We start from the raw sequence: 19681 nt of genomic DNA on the forward strand, positions 1-19681 counted from the left end.
ACCACGGCGCCGCCATAGGGTGGTCCATTGTCATCGTATTCAGAGGAAAGGGCAAGACATCCCGTCTCTCTCTGCCACTGGCTCGCGGTGGATGGGGAGAATAGAAGGGAGAAGGAGAAAGAGAAAGTGCGCGCTGCGCTGGCCGTCATCGGCGGCAGGAGCACGGCGCGGTGGCTAGTCGGCCAGAGAAAAGTAGCGGGTAGTGGTGCAGAGGAAGCGTAGCTGTGTTTTCTGCTCGATCTGCCACGGATGAGGAAAGGGAAGGAGAGAAAGGAGGCTATGCCGTGGCGCGGTAGTTTCCCAGCCGTCGCTGGCGGCCGGGAAGGGCGGCCGGGGCACAGCTCCGAGGCTCCGCCGACGAGGGAGAGTCGAGCGGCGTAGCGAAAGGGACGAGAGCGGCGCACAGGGGGAGGAATGACCGAGGGTTTCCCCCTCGACCGCTTCGGGAGCTGGTTTTGTTCCAGCGAAGCTCCCGGGCCGTCGTCCGATCTGATGGACGGCCAGGATGGGCTGGCGCGGTTAACCCTAGCTCTCCCAGCGCTTGGAGGGCCTCGGGCCGAAACGGCCAGGCCGCAGGCCGGCTGGAGCGCGGTTGGGCTGGCTTTCGGCCCAAAGAGCGCGGATGGTTCCTTTTGGTTATATGTTTTCTATCCAGACTTTGGGTAGATTGCAAATAGTTTTTCTATGCATTTTTTCCCAACGAAAATTTTATTTTAAAAAATAGAAAAGTAAACAGAAAAAGTTCTGAAAACGAAAATAGAAAATTTTCAGAAAAATAAATGTTCATGGATTTTTACAAAGAAAATAATGAAGTTCATGAATGGTCAAAGAAAAGTTTATGTAAAGTATAAAAATTTCTTGAATTTTTATTCATGTTTTTCCGCTGCGTAAATAATTAATAGTGCTCTTTTACAAAGAAAATAAAAGTTCAGATAGAATTATATTTAAAGAGCATATTAAATTAATTATGATTATGTTATTTTTATGACCAACGTTGTTAATAACATGATCATGTTTTATTATTGAAATTTAAAGGTGCATTTATTTCTAATATTTTGCCCAATGGTAATATAGATTTAATTGCATAGACAATTATATGTTTAATTTGACCAACGTTAGATTAATGCATATGATTATTATATTGATGTCACTTAAATTGTGATTTCAGGAGGCTTTCACTTGATGAGTTGCCTAAAAGAAGTTCCGACACTCAGAGGTGACAATCACACTGAGTGGAGGAAGAAAGTTGAACTAGCATTTGTTTGTGCTGATCTGGACTGGGTTCTGGATGAACCACAGCCGGTCAGACCTACAGAGCCAGTAAGAGAGACCACTGATAATGATGCTGCATGGGATAAAAAGAGGGGGGATTATGCTCCTTTGGAGATGTCCTACATCATAGACAACCAAAAGTGGGTCAATGCAAACAAAAAAATGCATGGCCTTTATAAAGAATACAATTGAGAGCACCATTGTGGGCTCCATTGCAGAGTGCACTTCCGCAGGGGAGTTGCTCACAAAGATAAAGAGCCAGTTCACGAGCTCTTCAAAGATATATGCCACCCAGGTGTTAAAACAACTTGTGACAGAACAATACACAGGTGGTGGAATAAGAGAGCACATCCTCAGGATGAGCAATATGGCAGCAAAGCTAAAGCCCATGGATGAGGATCTGGAGATCAAAGCAAAGCTCCTGGTCCACCTGGTCATGGCTTCACTGCCAAAGGAGTTTGAAACTTTTGTTGTGAACTACAATATGTCACCTGGAACATGGGACATTGAAAAGAGAATTGCAATGTGTGTCCAAGAAGAGGACAGACTAAAAGCCTCACATGGTGGTACACTCAACTATGTGAAGGATCACAAGAAAAAGAACTACAATCAAAACAGCAAAAGTTCTCCTTCAAAGCCACAAGGAAAAGCTCCCTATCAGCATCAGCGTCAGCAATAGTCTTTCCCAGTGGACAAAGACACTTGTCTCCACTGTAAGCAGACCAGGCATCACAAGAAAGACCGCCTTGTTTGGCTGAAGTCCTCAATGGCAAAGCAAGCTAACAACATTGTTTCCTTAGTTAATGAATCCTTGTACACACTTTCGAAATCTACTTGGTGGATTGACTCAGGGGCAACTGTTCATGTTGCAAATTGTTTACAGGGATTCCATTCGACCCGAACTACGCTAAGAAGAGAAGGAGGCATTGAAGTAGCCAATGGAATAAAAGCTGAAGTTGAAGCTGTCGGCGACATCTCCTTGGAGTTAGCTGATGGATTCAAGCTTCTACTTAGAGATGTTCTTTATGTTCCTTCATGTAATAGAAACTTAATTAGTGTTTCATGTTTGGACAAAGAAAATTATGAGTGTTATTTTGGACATGGCAAGTGTGCCATATGGTATAATAATGCTTATGTGGGTAATGCTTTACTACATGATGAGCTTTATTTGTTATCACTTCGTGAAAAAGTGCATTCTGTATGCAATGTGAATGAACATGTTTCCGCGTCGAATAAAGTACAAAAGAAAAGAAAGAGAACATTCGACTCATCGAAATAATGGCACTGTCGCTTGGGCCATATTTCGAAGGGGAGAATAGAAAGATTAGTCAAAAGTGAAATTCTTCCACAGTTAGAATTCTCAGACTTAGAACAATGTGTAGATTGCATTAAAGGAAAGTATATAAAACAAATCAAAAAGGTGCAATCCATAGCACAAGCACACTAGAAATCATCCACACTGACATTTGTGGACCATTTCCGGTAAAAAGTGTGGATGGATATGACTCGTTCATAATATTCACAGATGATTACTCTCGCTATGGTTATATTTATCCAATCAAAGAAAGATCTGAAGCGTTGGATAAATTTAAAATATTCAAAGCTGAAGTTGAAAATCAGCATGATAAAAGAATAAAGATAGTAAGGTCCGACCGTGGGGGAGAGTACTATGGTCGGCACACTCTGATACGTCTCCAACGTATCTATAATTTTTGATTACTCCATGCTATGTTATCTACTGTTTTGGGCAATATTGGGCTTTATTATCCACTTTTATATTATTTTCGGGACTAACCTATTAACCGGAGGCCCAGCCCAGAATTGCTGTTTTTTGCCTATTTCAGTGTTTCAAAGAAAAGGAATATCAAACGGAGTCGAAACGGAATGAAATCAACTAGAGAAGTTATTTTTGGAAGGAAAGCTACTGGAAAAGCTTGGAGTGCACATCAGGAAAGAAGGGAGGTTCCCACGAGGGTGGGGGCGTGCCCACCCCCCTAGGGCGCGCCCCCCTGCCTCGTGCCCCCCCCCTTCGGTCCACCGACATGCTTCTTTCATCCATATATACCTACGTATCCTAAAACTTCCAGAACAGAGATTAGATCGGGAGTTCCGCCGCCAGAAGCCTCCGTAGCCACCGAAACCAATCTAGACCCATTCCGGCACCCTGCCGGAGGGGGCAATCCTTCTCCGGTGGCCATCTTCATCATCCCGGTGCTCTCCATGACGAGGAGGGAGTAGTTCTCCCTCGGGGCTGAGGATATGTACCAGTAGCTATGTGTTTTATCTCTCTCTCTCGTGTTCTTGAGATGATACGATCTTGATGTATCACGAGCTTTGCTATCATAGTTGGATCTTATGTTTCTCCTCCCCCTCTACTCTCTTGTAATGAATTGAGTTTTCCCCTTGAAGTAATCTTATCAGATTGAATCTTTAAAGATTTGAGAACACTTGATATATGTCTTGCCGTGCGTATCTGTGGTGACAATGGGATACCACGTGATTCACTTGATGTATGTTTTGGTGATCAACTTGCGGGTTCCGCCCATGAACCTATGCATAGGGGTTGGCACACGTTTTCGTCGTGATTCTCCGGTAGAACTTTGGGGCACTCTTTGAGGTCCTTTGTGTTGCTTGAATAGATGAATCTGAGATTGTGTGATGCATATCGTATAATCATACCCATGGATACTTGAGGTGACATTGGAGTATCTAGGTGACATTAGGGTTTTGATTGATTTGTGTCTGAAGGTGTTATTCTAGTACGAACTCTAGGGCTGTTTGTGACACTTATAGGAATAGCCCAACGGATTGATTGGAAAGAATAACTTTGAGGTGGTTTCGTACCCTACCATAATCTCTTCGTTTGTTCTCCGCTATTAGTGACTTTGGAGTGACTCTTTGTTGCATGTTGAGGGATAGTTATGTGATCCAATTATGTTAGTATTGTTGAGGGAACTTACACTAGTGAAAGTATGAACCCTAGGCCTTATTTCCTAGCATTGCAATACCGTTTACGCTCACTTTTATCATTCATTACCTTGCTGTTTTTATATTTTCAGATTACAAATACTATTATCCACTATCCATATACCACTTGTTTCACCATCTCTTCGCCGAACTAGTGCACATATACAATTTACCATTGTATTGGGTGTGTTGGGGACACAAGAGACTCTTTGTTATTTGGTTGCAGGGTTGCTTGAGAGAGACCATCTTCATCCTACGCCTCCTACAGATTGATAAACCTTAGGTCATCCACTTGAGGGAAATTTGCTACTATCCTACAAACCTCTGCACTTGGAGGCCCAACAACGTCTACAGGAAGAAGGTTGTGTAGTAGACATCAAGCTCTTTTCTGGCACCGTTGCCGGGGAGGTTAGCGCTTGAAGGTATGTCTTTAGATCTTGCATTCGAGTCTTTTAGTTTCTTGTTTTATCACTAGTTTAGTTTATAAAAGAAAACTATAAAAAATGGAATTGAGTCTGTCTCATACGCTTCACCTTTTTAATATTTTTCGTGAGTATGATGGGAAGGATAATTGTGCTCAAGTGCTAGAAGAAGAAATCTATAAAATGTTTGGCACTAAATCTTTGAATGAGATCATGATTGCAATGTTGTTAGTATGAATTCTTTGAATATCCATGATACTAATGATGATTGCACTAGTTATGATGAAAATGTCTCCTATAAACATGTCAATTTTTGTGGAGTGCATTGGGTTTGTAAGTACACACCAAATAGGGAAGATAGATATTGCAAGAGGCATAAGTACTTAGAAACTAAATTGTTGCAAGAAAGTCTTGATGATTGTGCTGAAAGATTCAATATTTTTGCGCCCCTTGTGAACTTTGCAATGAACATGGTCATTTAAATCTCCAATGCAAATTTTTTCATGACCGAATGTATCCAAAAATTGTGATAATTTGATTACCCTTGAGCATCATAAAGAGCTTAGTCTTCTTTTGGGGTATGAGGAAATGAAACGTATAACGGATGGTATTCCAAAGTTTAATCTTGATAGAATTCTTGATTTTGATCTAGAGAAGATTTATATATATTGTGCAGTGAATTGCATTGAAAATCCTTATATTGCCAATTACATAAAGAAAAGAAAACAAATAGAATATGAAGAGAATACTAATGAAAGGGAAGAGGCTTCCCAATACCCTCCTATTATTTCTTATGATGAATCAGGTAACGAGGAGGAGCCTCCTATTCAACCAATCTCATTAATAAGGAGCTCCAAAAAGAGGATTGAACCCACACATGATGTGGTGAAGAAGAAGAAAAGAAAAAGGAAGAGAGGTAAAAATATATCTCTCCCAAATAATGCTGCTCCTATTATTATTGTGCCTCATGAAAATATAATTGTGGAAGATAATGATACTTCTTATAATCTCGAAAATCTTTTTGGCACTTGCTTGGAAGAATATGATAATTGCTATACTATTGGTGCTATCTATACTATTAATGATGAGAGTGATTATGCTTATGATATGAAAAGGCCCAGGCTTGGGGATGCTATGTTTAATGAAGATGATATTTTTAGTCTACCAAGTTTTGATATGCAAATTTATAATGATGATAGCATGCCTCCTACTTATGATAATTATTGTGATGATACATATGCTATAAAGAGTAGTGATTATATTTATAAAACTTGCCATGATTATGATTACCCTTTTTATGAACATTACTCTTTTAATGTGGAAACAGTTTATAGTATTCAAGTCTCTTATGATACTCCCACTATTTCGATTAAGAAGAAATTTGCTTATGTGGAGAGTAATAAAATTTCTATGCTTGAAGATCATGAAAAGAATGCTTTAGGTGCTGGTTATATTGTTGAATTCATTCATGATGCTACTGAAAATTATTATGAGGGAGGAATATACGCTTGTAGGAATTGCAATAATATCAAGTTTCCTCTCTATGTGCTTAAAATTTCGAAGTTTTGTTTGTTTTGCCCTCCTATGCTAGTTGATTATTGTTCCCATAAGTTTTTTGCTCACAAAATCCCTATGCATAGGAAGTATGTTAGACTTAAATGTGCTAGTCATATTCTTCATGATGCTCCTTTTATGTTACAATTCTTATCTTTTATGTGAGCGTCATTGAAATCATCATGCCTAGCTAGGGGCGTTAAACGATAGCGCTTGTTGGGAGGCAACCCAACTTTATTTTTGTTACTTGCTTTTTGTTCCTGTTTAGTAATAAATAATTCATCTATTCTCTGTTTAGATGTGCTTTTATGCTTTTAATTAGTGTTTGTGCCAAGTAGAACCTTTGGGAAGACTTGGGGAAAGTCTTGTTGATCATGCTGTAAAAAACAGAAACTTTAGCGCTCACGAGAACTGATGTCATTTTTATTTGGAGAGTTATATTTAGCTAATTCTTTTTGCATATGATTAATAGATAAATTCCTCACGTCCAGGAATTTATTTTAGAATTTTTGGGGTTCCAGATCTTGCGCTACCTACAGAATACTACAGACTGTTCTGTTTTTGACAGATTTTGTTTTTCGTGTGTTGTTTGCTTACTTTGATGAATCTATGGCTAGTAAAATAGTTTATAATCCATATAGAAGTTGGAATACAATAGGTTTAACACCAATATAAATGAATAATGAGTTCATTACAGTACCTTGAAGTGGTGTTTTGTTTCTTTCGCTAATGGAGCTCACGAGTTTTCTACTTTAAGTTTTGTGTTGTGAAGTTTTCAAATTTTGGGTAAGGATTCGATGGACTATGGAATAAGGAGTGGCAAGAGCCTAATATTGGGGATTCCCAAGGCACCCCAAGGTAATATTCAAGGATAGCCAAGAGCCTAATCTTGGGGAAGCCCCAGAAGGCATCCCCTCTTTCGTCTTCGTTCATCGGTAACTTTACTTGGAGTTATATTTTTATTCACCACATGATATGTGTTTTGCTTGAAGCGTCAATTTATTTTGTTATGATTTGCTTGCTGTTATTTATAACAATGTTTTTCATCTTTTATTTCAATAAAAGTGGCATTGATAGTCTTTACTATGCCTATTTTAGAAGTCCACATGTTGCTGTTTGAAAACAGAAAGTTTACCGCTGTTGCAATAATTCCCTAGAAAAGTAAGAATGTGATAAAATGTTGAAACCTTTTGCATATTAAGCTCTGATAAATTTACTACAGTGGGAATTTTCTTTCATAATTTTTGGAGCTAGGGAAGTATTGATGTTGCTGCATTCTTTACAGACTATCCTGTTTAGGCAGATTGCTGTTATGTTTGCATTGTTTGCATATGTTTGCTTCTTTGATGATTCTATTTGAGGATAGGACTATTAAATATGCAGAGGAATTTAGTATGCAATGTTGAATAATAATTTTAGTGATTTGCTACAGTAGAGTATGATAAGGTTTTGGCAATGGTTTATACTAACTTATCTCACGAGTCCTTGTTGAGTTTTGTGTGGATGAAGCTTTTGAGATTTAGGGAGACCGTGATATGAGAGGAATTAAGGAGACACAAAAGCTCAAGCTTGGGGATGCCCAAGGCATCCCAAGATAATATTTCAAGAAGTCTCGAGCGTCTAAGCTTGGGGATGCCCCAGTTGGCATCCCACCTTTCTTCTTCAACAACTATCGGTTAGTATCGGTTGATCCTAGTTGTTGCTTCTTCACATGATGTTTGCTATTCTTAGGATGTCATTTTATTTTGCTTTGCTTGATGTTTGAATAAAATACCAAGATCTGAAATTATTAAATGTTAGAGAGTCTTCACATAGCTGCATAATTATTCGACTACTCATTGATCTTCACTTATATCTTTCGGAGTAGTTTGTCATTTGCTCTAGTGCTTCACTTATATCTTTTAGAGCATGGTGGTAGTTTCATTTTGAAGAAATAGATGAACTCTCATGCTTCACTTAGATTATTTTGAGAGTCTTAAATAGCATGGTAATTTTCTTAAATAATCCTAATATGCTAGGCATCCAAGAATAGTAAAAACTTTCATATAGAGCATTGAATACTAAGAGAAGTTTGATGCTTGATGATTGTTTTGAGATATGGAGATGGTGATATTAGAGTCATGCTAGTTGAGTAGTTGTGAATTCGAGAAATACTTGTGTCGAAGTTTGTGATTCCCGTAGCATGCACGTATGGTGAACCGTTATGTTATGAAGTCGGAGCATGATTTATTTATTGATTGTCCTCCTTATGAGTGGCGGTCGGGGACGAGCGATGGTCTTTTCCTACCAATCTATCCCCCTAGGAGCATGTGTGTAGTACTTTGTTTCGATAACTAATAGATTTTTGCAATAAGTATGTGAGTTCTTTATGACTAATGTTGAGTCCATGGATTATACGCACTCTAACCCTTCCACCTTTGCTAGCCTTTCTAGTACCACGCAACTTTCGCCGGTACCATAAACCCACCATATACCTTTCTCAAAACAGCCACATACCTACCTATTATGGCATTTCCATAGCCATTCCGAGATATATTGCCATGTAATTTTCCACCGTTCCGTTTATTATGACACGCTTCATCATTGTCATATTGCTTTGCATGATCATGTAGTTGACATCGTATTTGTGGCAAAGCCACCGTTCATAATTCTTTCATACATGTCACTCATGCATCATTGCACATCCCGGTACACCGCCGGAGGCATTCATATAGAGTCATATCTTGTCCTAAGTATCGAGTTGTAATTCTTGAGTTGTAAGAAAAATAAAAGTGTGATGATCATCATTATTAGAGCATTGTCCTAGTGAGGAAAGGATGATGGAGACTATGATTCCCCCACAAGTCGGGATGAGACTCTGGACGAAAATAAATAAATAAATAAAAGAGGCCAAAGAAGCCCAAATGAAAAAAAGAGGCCATAAAAAAAGAGAAGGCCCAAATAAAAAAATAAAAAAAGAGAGAAAAAGAGAGAAGGGGCAATGCTACTATCCTTTTACCACACTTGTGCTTCAAAGTAGCACCATGATCTTCATGATAGAGAGTCTCCTATGTTGTCACTTTCATATACTAGTGGGAATCTTTCATTATAGAACTTGGCTTGTATATTCCAATGATGGGCTTCCTCAAAATGCCTTAGGTCTTCGTGAGCAAGCAAGTTGGATGCACACCCACTTAGTTTCTTTTTGAGCTTTCATACACTTATAGCTCTAGTGCATACGTTGCATGGCAATCCCTACTCACTCACATTGATATCTATTGATGGGCATCTCCATAGCCCGTTGATACGCCTAGTCGATGTGAGACTATCTTCTCCCTTTTTGTCTTCTCCACAACCACCATTCTATTCCACCTATAGTGCTATATCCATGGATCACGCTCATGTATTGCGTGAAGATTGAAAAAGTTTGAGAACATCAAAAGTATGAAACAATTGCTTGGCTTGTCATCGGGGTGTGCATGATTTAAATATTTTGTGTGGTGAAGATGGAGCATAGCCAGACTATATGATTTTGTAGGGATAGCTTTCTTTGGCCATGTTATTTTGAGAAGACATGATTGCTTAGTTAGTATGCTTGAAGTATTATTATTTCTATGTCAATATGAACTTTTGTCTTGAATCTTATGGATCTGAATATTCATACCAAAATTAAGAAGAATCACATTGAAATTATGCCAAGTAGCACTCCGCATCAAAAATTCTGTTTTTATCATTTACCTACTCGAGGACGAGCAGGAATTAAGCTTGGGGATGCTTGATACGTCTCCAACGTATCTATAATTTTTGATTGCTCCATGCTATGTTATCTACTGTTTTGGGCAATATTGGGCTTTATTATCCACTTTTATATTATTTTTGGGACTAACCTATTAACCGGAGGCCCAGCCCAAAATTGCTGTTTTTTTGCCTATTTCAGTGTTTCGAAGAAAAGGAATATTAAACGGAGTCGAAACGGAATGAAATCAACTAGAGAAGTTATTTTTGGAAGGAAAGCTACTGGAAAAGCTTGGAGTGCACGTCGGGAAAGAAGGGAGGTGCCCATGAGGGTGGGGGCGCGCCCACCCCCCTAGGGCACGCCCCCTGCCTCGTGGCCCCCCCTTCGGTCCACCGACGTGCTTCTTTCATCCATATATACCTACGTATCCTAAAACTTCCAGAACAGAGATTAGATCGGGAGTTCCGCCGCCGGAAGCCTCCGTAGCCACCGAAAACCAATCTAGACCCGTTCCAGTACCCTGCCGGAGGGGGCAATCCTTCTCCGGTGGCCATCTTCATCATCCCGGTGCTCTCCATGACGAGGAGGGAGTAGTTCTCCCTCGGGGCTGAGGGTATGTACCAGTACCTATGTGTTTGATCTCTCTCTCTCGTGTTCTTGAGATGATACGATCTTGATGTATCGCGAGCTTTGCTATTATAGTTGGATCTTATGTTTCTCCTCCCCCTCTACTCTCTTGTAATGAATTGAGTTTTCCCCTTGAAGTAATCTTATCGGATTGAGTCTTTAAAGATTTGAGAACACTTGATGTATGTCTTGCCGTGCGTATCTGTGGTGACAATGGGATACCACGTGATTCACTTGATGTATGTTTTGGTGATCAACTTGCGGGTTCCGCCCATGAACCTATGCATAGGGGTTGGCACACGTTTTCGTCGTGATTCTCCGGTAGAACTTTGGGGCACTCTTTGAGGTCCTTTGTGTTGCTTGAATAGATGAATCTGAGATTGTGTGATGCATATCGTATAATCATACCCACGGATACTTGAGGTAACATTGGAGTATCTAGGTGACATTAGGGTTTTGATTGATTTGTGTCTTAAGGTGTTATTCTAGTACGAACTCTAGGGCTGTTTGTGACACTTATAGGAATAGCCCAACGGATTGATTGGAAAGAATAACTTTGAGGTGGTTCCGTACCCTACCATAATCTCTTCGTTTGTTCTCCGCTATTAGTGACTTTGGAGTGACTCTTTGTTGCATGTTGAGGGATAGTTATGTGATCCAATTATGTTAGTATTGTTGAGGGAACTTACACTAGTGAAAGTATGAACCCTAGGCCTTATTTCCTAGCATTGCAATACCGTTTACGCTCACTTTTATCATTCGTTACCTTGCTGTTTTTATATTTTCAGATTACAAATACTATTATCCACTATCCATATACCACTTGTTTCACCATCTCTTCGCTGAACTAGTGCACCTATACAATTTACCATTGTATTGGGTGTGTTGGGGACACAAGAGACTCTTTATTATTTGGTTGCAGGGTTGCTTGAGAGAGACCATTTCATCCTACGCCTCCTACGGATTGATAAACCTTAGGTCATCCACTTGAGGGAAATTTGCTACTGTCCTACAAACCTCTGCACTTGGAGGCCCAACAACGTCTATAAGAAGAAGGTTGTGTAGTAGACATCACACTCCATATGGCCAAGTCCCTGGACCTTTTGCAAAGTTCTTACAGGAGACTAGCATAGTTGCCCAGTATTCAATGTCGGGTGAACCTCAGCAAAATGGAGTAGCTGAAAGGCGCAGCCGTACACTTATGGATATGGTGCGCAGCATGATGAGTTATTCCAACTTGCCATTGGGATTATGGATGGAGGCGCTTAAAACCGCCATTCACATTCTCAATAGAGTACCAAGCAAGTCGGTGCCCAAAACACTTTACGAGCTATGGACAGGAAGGGTGCCCTCCCTACATCACTTCAGGGTGTGGGGGTGTCCTGCTGAGGCCAAAATGTTTAATCCAAATATTGCAAAGTTAGATCCCAAAACAGTAAGTTGCCACTTCATTGGCTATCCAGACAGATCAAAAGGTTTTCGTTTCTACTGCCCAAACATATATACAAAGTTTGTAGAAACGAGACATGCAGTCTTCTTTGAGGATGAAATGATGAGGGGGAGCTTGGTAGCTAGGAAAATTGATCTTGAGGAGAAGAGGGTGCATGCACCTAATCCGATGATTCAGGAGCCATTTTTCTCACTACCAGTTGCAACTTCACCCATGACAACTATGGGGGTAGACCCGGAACCTGTCTGTCAGGAGCCGACTAAACCCGTTGTTGAGCATGAAAGGGAGGTGCAACAGCAAATTTTAGAAGAAGTACCAGAAGTTGAGGCACAGAATGTGCCAGAAACTGAGGCCCTTAGAAGGTCTACAAGACCAAGAAAGTCAGCTATTTCTACTGATTTTAAAGTTTATAACACATAAATGGTTCATATGGAAAAAGATCCCACCTCATATGAAGAAGCCATGAGAAGCCCTCATTCATCGAAGTGGATGAAGGCAATGGAAGACAAGATGAAATCGATGTGTTCCAAAGATGTTTGGGACTTAGAGGAAATTCCTAAAGGAGCCAAAACAGTAGGTTGTAAATGGGTCTATAAAATTAAGTATGACTCTAAAGGGAATATAGAAAAGTATAAAGCACGACTCGTGGCAAAAGGATTTACACAAAGAGAAGGGATAGATTACAATGAGACATTTTCTCCCGTCTCATGTAAGGATTCCTTCAGAATCATAATGGCATTAGTTGCTCATTTTGATTTAGAGTTACATCAAATGGATGTTAAGACGGCATTTCTGAATGGTGATTTAAAAGAAAAGGTCTACATGAAATAACCCAAGGGTTTTATCATGGAAGGCAAGGAAAATATGGGATGCCACCTGAAGTAATCCATTTATGGATTAAGACAAGCCTCTCGGCAGTGGCATCTAAAGTTTAATCAAACGATTAAAAGTTTTGGATTTAAAGAAAATATTGAGGATAATTGCATTTATGCAAAGTTTAAGAATGGGAAATATATTTTCCTAATCTTGTATGTGGATGATATCCTGCTTGCTAGCAGTGATGTTAGTCTACTACAAGAAACAAAGAAATACTTATCCTCAAATTTTGACATAACAGATCTTGGTGAAGCATCATATGTTTTGGGCATAGAAATTCACCGAGATAGGAACAATGGAGTCTTAGGACTATCGCAGAAACCATATTTAGAAAAGGTTCTTAAAAAGTATAATATGCATGCGAGTAAAGCCACACCTGCTCCTATAGTCAAGGGCGATAGTTTTGGGAAATTCCAATGTCCCAAGAACCAGTACGAGATCGATCAAATGAAAGCAGTACCATATGCTTCGGCAGTTGGCAGCTTACAGTATGCACAAGTGTGCACTCGCCCTGACTTAGCTTTTATCACCGGGGGACTCGGTAGATATCAAGAGAATCCAGGCATGGAGCACTGGAAGATGGTAAAGAAAGCATTGCGTTATGCACAAGGCACGAAGGACTACATGCTAATATACAGGAGAAGTGATTCCCTAGAGATAAAAGGGTATTCAGACACAGATTTTGCGGGGGATAGAGATGATAGAAAATCCACGTCAGGATACGTCTTCACTCTCGCTGGGGGAGCTATTTCGTGGAAAAGCTCCAAACAGTCGATAGTTGCATCATCCACGATGTATGCAGAATTCATAGCATGCTTCGAAGCCACGGGGCAGGCGATATGGCTAAAGAAATTTGTACCCGACTTGAAAGTGGTAGATTGTATTCACAAACCACTAAAGATGTACTGCGACAACCAACCCGCAGTATTTTACGCTCACAACAACAAGTCGAGTAATGCTGCCAAAACAATAGAGATAAGGTATTATGTTGTGAAAGATAAAATCCAGGATCAAACTATAAATCTCAAGCATATAAGGACAAAGGATATGCTTGCGGATCCGCTAACGAAAGGCTTACCACCCAATGTGTTCAAGGAACACTTAGCCGGCATGGGTTTAAGGGAAAGCCTTATGATTCCTGGATAGGCCCAAAAGGAACAGAATTTGTTTCTGAACAAAACGTATGTTGTAGCTGTATGATTCTATCGACATTTAAGCTGTGACGATGCAACATGCTCTATGTACCAATATGTGATGAAACAAATAAACTAGAAAGTATAAGGTTAAAAGTAAAAGTTGAGATCAAGGGGGAGAATGTTAGGTTGATCTCTCCACCGAGTGGGCCCAACGGGCCATCGGGCCCTGATCGGGGACGCCCAACCCTCTTATGGTTGGTGGGCCCCTATGACCTGCGATATATAGAGAGGTGGGGGCCGGGGCACACGGTACGAGGTTCACCGCGCCACCAGTCTCCTCACCGAAATCCCCTTCCGATCTAGGGCAATCACAGTGCTCACGGGAAGCACCACTGCCACCCCTCCATCTCGATCTCTCTGCCATCACCGGCCCCTACTTCACCATGGCCGGCGCTGGATCGAGCTCATCTGCACCTAAAGAAGGTAGGTTCACCGGAAGATCTAGCCTACCCCGATCCAGAGGATCTATCAGTTTTATCTCTGTCAACCATCAAAAGCATATTAGTTCAGAAATAGTAATAAATCTGAAGCCTGTATCTTATTCTGAACTTCTCCTTGGCTTCCCTATCCTCCTTCCAGATGCTCCATTGGGTCGTCTTTCATAAGCATATTTAGTAGTCGAAGGGAAAAAATTGAGTATGAAGGAGAACCATATTTTAAGAAAAAAAAAACAGCAAAATTCAGTACATGTCAAATTTAATAGCTTCAGAAATGGAAAGTTCAGAAATTTTATGGGATTGATACACATTGGGCTGTGCTCAAGAACAATACAAAGAGTAAAATGCAAGCGCGGTCCTAATTCTTTCCCAGAAGTGTCGATTGGGTCCTAATTCTTTCAAAATGCACATCTGGGTCGTAATTCTTTCTAAGTTGTTCATCCGAGGTCCTAATTTCGTTTGACCGCCGCTGACCAACTCGCGTGGCGCTTTGACCGCCGCCACGTCGACTCGAGGGCCCACGCGGGAGATTTCCGGCAGTTGGAGGTTGGGAATTTAAGCAGTTTGGCCCCTGGAGTTTATGCTTTCCTCATTCCCCGGTCCCTAGGTCTTCTGCTCGCTCTCTCCCTCTCTCTGGCGCCGCGCCGTCGCCGCCATGTCCGCCGCCGCTAGCTCATCTGCAAGTGAAGAAGCAGAGCATTGTTGAGACTGTGGTGTATGCAGAAGCAATGCAGAAGATGAATGAGCTCATTTTTATATGTAGGAGTATTCTCACCTTAAACCTGGGACTTCCTCTTATTCCACTGCTAAACCCAGGAGATTTAGGGCTTAGTACAGGAGGTAGCTCAGGTGTACCACTAACATGAATATTATCAATTACACTGTCAAAGGCCATGTCTTTGTGATCAACAAACAATTGAAAGTACTGGAATTTTGGAACAACTGCTGTCATGTGCAAAGTGTCAGTGTCACAGTCCACAATCCGTAGTCCATCACCTAAATTCTTTCCAGGCAGTAACCAGTAAATAACATGCTTAGATTGGTCACTATATCCCAATTGCTGCATAAAATCAGTGAGCCAGAGAGGAGACCATGTATCTACTTCGCAACCATCGAACAGAGCAACTTTCCCATCGGCATACGTCTTCGATCGGCCAAATCCGCAGAAAAATCCAGCATAGTTGATTTCTACGATAAAAACCTCCTCTTGTGGTCCTAGGTATCGAGGGATTCAGTCAAATACTACCATCGATTCGAGCTAAATCGGAATCCGCAGAAAAAGAGGATCGAGGGTTAGGGTTACGGGCACCACACTGACCGTATCGCGGAGGAGGATCTCCGGGTCGCCGATGCACGGGCGCCATCCTAGCGGCGCCGCCGCCGGACAAGCGCCTGCGATGGCCGCCTGCCCCTTCTCACCGGACCACCGCCGTCGATCTCCCCTGTTTCGCCAGAGCAGAGAGAGGTGGGGAAGAGGAGAGGAAAAGGACTACGGCTGTGAAGAGATTAGGGTTGGGGGGCTCTTTTGAAAAAATGCACGGCTGGTCGTTATCACACGTGGGCCCTCGAGTTGACGTGGCGGCGGTCAAAGCGCCACGCGAGCTGGTCAGCGGCGGTCAGACGAAATTAGGACCTCGGATAAACAATTTAGAAAGAATTAGGACCCAGATATGCAATCTGAAAGAATTAGGACCCAATCAACACTTTTGGGAAAGAATTAGAACCGCGCTTGCATTTTACTCCAATACAAACAACAATTTAATATTGCTTTTTGTACCAACACGTTAATCCTAGCATTTTATACAGTAGAAATTCATCAATAGGATGCAGAGGCGTCCAGGTTTTTAACTGAAGATGGTCTGAGAAAGCGAAGACGTTCTACTTCTTTCTTCAGTTATAAAAACGACGCGTCTGGAATTAAAACAGCTGGAATGAGCGCGTGAGATTGCCGATGAGTTCGATCCCAGTTCCAATTCAGCCGGCGACAGTTCCAATCCGAGTTCGACAAGAATCAGGAGCTCTCCCCTGAATAAATGGGGGGCGCCGATGGGAGCAGCAGCTCCAGTTCGATCTGCTCGCCCACCTTCCCAATCTCCAGACCTAGGCACGCCATCGATGGCAGCCAAGGTGCTCCAGCTCCGCAGCGCCGACGGCAAGGTGCTCGTCGCTCCGGCGTGGGACTATCGCCCGGCCGCCGCCCAAGCCCTCCCGCTGGAGACGCGGGTGCCCTCGCACGTCCTCGAGAGGGTGCTCCAGTACTGGACCAAGCACAGCCTTGCCAAGGCCACCGGTGAGTCCCGGGAGTCCCTCGCCCGCTGGGACGCCGACTTCCAGCACCGTCTCGAGGAAGACGGCCTCGCCAAGGAGGCCGCCGCAGCCGCCCAAGAACTCCGCCGCTACGGCGTCGACCACGGAGGGCGTCCCCGTCGCCACGCCGCGACGGCCGCACCTGCTGGTGCCGCTCCTGCCACCGCCACCCGTGCTGATCCCGTCCGTGCCTGGTGTATCAACCACGGAGAACGCAGCCTTGCGCCGGCGATGCCCGGCTCTTTCGATGCCTCCGCCCCGCGCCCTGCGCCTGCCACCACCTTGTCGGCTGCTGCTGGTGCTGACCCCGTGGGTGTCCGGTGCGCGATCCGTGCCCGTGGACGCCAGATGGCTGAAGACGAGGAGTCCGCTTGCCACCACCGCAAGCGCCCGGCTTCCAAGGCTCCACTCCGCCTGCCTGCCACTGCTGTTGCGCCCGTGAAGAAGGTCTCTCATCCCGTCGCTTCCAAGGCTCGCTCTTTCGTCGGCTCTACACCACTGCCTGTCACTGCTGTTGCGCCCGGTGTGAAGAAGGTGACTCCAGCTTCAACTCTGCGCGCAAGAAGGGGGATGGGGGAGCTCAGCTGCAAGGTTCCGAAGCAAAACCAATCGCCATTGCCTGTCATTGCTGTTGCAGCACCAAGGAAGCAACCAATTCCTTGGCTGCGTCCAGTGGTATTACGCCTTGCCTAGTCTTTTAGTTGCTTCCTAAACCATGCACACATGAGTTTCATTTAATCTTTGTCCCTCTAGGTTCTGCACTTGCTTACCAAGATTTCTAGTGTTCTTTGAATCCCGTTCAGTCATTAGTAATTTTACAAGAGTGTCAGCAGAGTCTCCATCTAGCTAGGCAGCAAAAACCTTGTTAAGATGTGTACGACATAGTTACCACTGCATCCATACCTGGTCCTAAGTTAAGGGTTTAAGTAAATAAAGGGCATTTTCAATAAATCAAAGTGAAGCAGATGAGCCAAAAAAAGCTGGAAACTCATGTACTGCAATTCCGGCATGAGACAGAGCGTAAAACGCACTCGCCGCAAAATGCAAAACGCCCGTTTGCTACCCGGCTTGTAGCAGGAAAAAGGAGTAGAATTGAACTTGTCGATACACACAGTAATCATGTGAGCTGCCTAGCGTCTGGAGACTATGCTGACTCTCCTGTAAAATTAATCTTGGCTGAATTGGATTCTTAGGCATTGGCGTCTTGGTGAGTTAAAGTTGCAGTTTCCGACGAGTAGCATTGGTTGGTGAACTCTTGTGTGTATGTGTGGGTGAAGCTTTGAGCTAAGCAAGTCCTTGATGTACCGACTATCAAGTCATACTGTAATCAATTTTGGATATGAATGAGAAAATTGTTGGCCTGAATTTGTGCAGAGCATTTGAGCAACTTTCTGTATGCTGTATGTGTTTTTTGTATGTGAGTTACTGCAATCTAACTGTCAATAATGTGAAAAAGGTTGCATTATAGTGCAGCTATTTGAAAAATAGTTCTTGAGTATTCCTTCCCACATCAACTCATCCAGCGCTGGATCTGGTTGTACAATTTTAAGGTTGCTCAAAATTCTCTCTGTACTTTCTGAAAATATGATGAGAGGGAGACCTGCTGCAAAAACTCATTGGGTAATCATCGCTTGCCTTAGTTAGCACGGAACGAATCAGCAACTGATTGTAAGTCACATGTCAAACCAATTTAGATTGTCAATTCACTCTCCTAACATATCCTATCATCAGCAAGATCCTCTGTAAAAGTTATCCAGTAGTCCATTGTTTATCTACATTTCAGTGAACGAGGTGGTTCATTATGTTGTTGATCTCATTGTCATTACCATTTATCCTTGCTCACCAATAGACAATTCCGTACTACTGTTGCCTAGGTAAAGCATATGCTGAAGCTTCTCCATCGCCAACTCTGCTGCATTTTTCTGCTGACTTCTGGATGGTGAAACATAACATAACGGTCTCCAAGCTATTTCCGAACTTCTTTTAGGTCTCCAAACAAACCGTTCTGAATTCTGATGTTTTATTCCTTGAGACCGTGAGGTTGTACAAATTAGTAGGCATTAGATTTTATGTTTGCTTATGTGAGTCTGTCCAAATTAGAAAAGATATCAAATTAAAGAGCCGTGCTGAGAAAATACATATAAAATAATAATATTTACATGTGAATAGAGTACTGAAAGACCCAGACACAGGAACATGGAAAACAAAAGTCAATATTGACAAAAGCTGCAACGGGTGTGCGAGAAAATCACTGAATTCCGCTTGCATTTTAGGAGCTTTGCTGCCCCAAGCTTCACGAAACAAGCGACCCGGGGCAAAAACACCCACAGCAGTGAAGCTACAAGCAGAATTTATGCCTTCAGTCAGAACACAATTAGCTCAAGAAATAATGCAGATAAAAGAGCAGAGCTTACATATTTCCAAAGCTGTTCTTGGCATATGCACCACCACGGTGACCAGCATACATGATTTTTTTTTCGAAAAGGAGCATACATGAACAGAGACCCTGAATGTTTGGCAAATAGGTTGGGCTTTTCTCAGATTTTTTTTGTCCTGGAAAAGGAGGTTAAAACCCCCGGCCTCTGCATCAATCGATGCATACGGCCACGGCCAATATCGATTTTTTAGAAAGAAAAAACAATTAAGGGAATACTGTGGTCATACTGTCTTCTGGGTGGAAGACTAGTAGGAGGAGAAGACACCACAGCATATTTGTCCAACAAAGCTTGAATCTCAGGTAACTGTTCTCTGTGTTCAGTGACTTCAGTCTGAAAAATTGCCATGACAGTGAAAGCACATTCCTCTGGCAATTCTCCTTGCAATGTAACAGTAGGACCCTTACATTGGAAAGATAACCA

General features: G+C 42.3%; 1 protein-coding gene and 1 pseudogene across 1 annotated transcript; both read left to right on the top strand.

The window, feature by feature from the left end:
- Positions 1-1176: 1176 nt before the first annotated feature.
- On the top strand, positions 1177-2030 carry LOC147984024 (uncharacterized; annotated as a pseudogene).
- A 14366-nt stretch (positions 2031-16396) lies between these two features.
- On the top strand, positions 16397-18188 carry LOC125541116 (uncharacterized). Its single transcript, XM_087543287.1, has one exon. It carries the CDS (start codon positions 16563-16565, stop codon positions 17514-17516), a length of 954 nt encoding a protein of 317 aa, XP_087399413.1. The 5' UTR covers positions 16397-16562; the 3' UTR covers positions 17517-18188.
- Positions 18189-19681: the final 1493 nt, after the last annotated feature.

The sequence above is a fragment of the Triticum urartu genome, chromosome 2A (assembly GCF_056163025.1).
Source record: "Triticum urartu cultivar PI428250 chromosome 2A, HENAU_Tu73, whole genome shotgun sequence".
In the NCBI taxonomy this organism is placed as follows: Eukaryota; Viridiplantae; Streptophyta; class Magnoliopsida; order Poales; family Poaceae; genus Triticum; species Triticum urartu.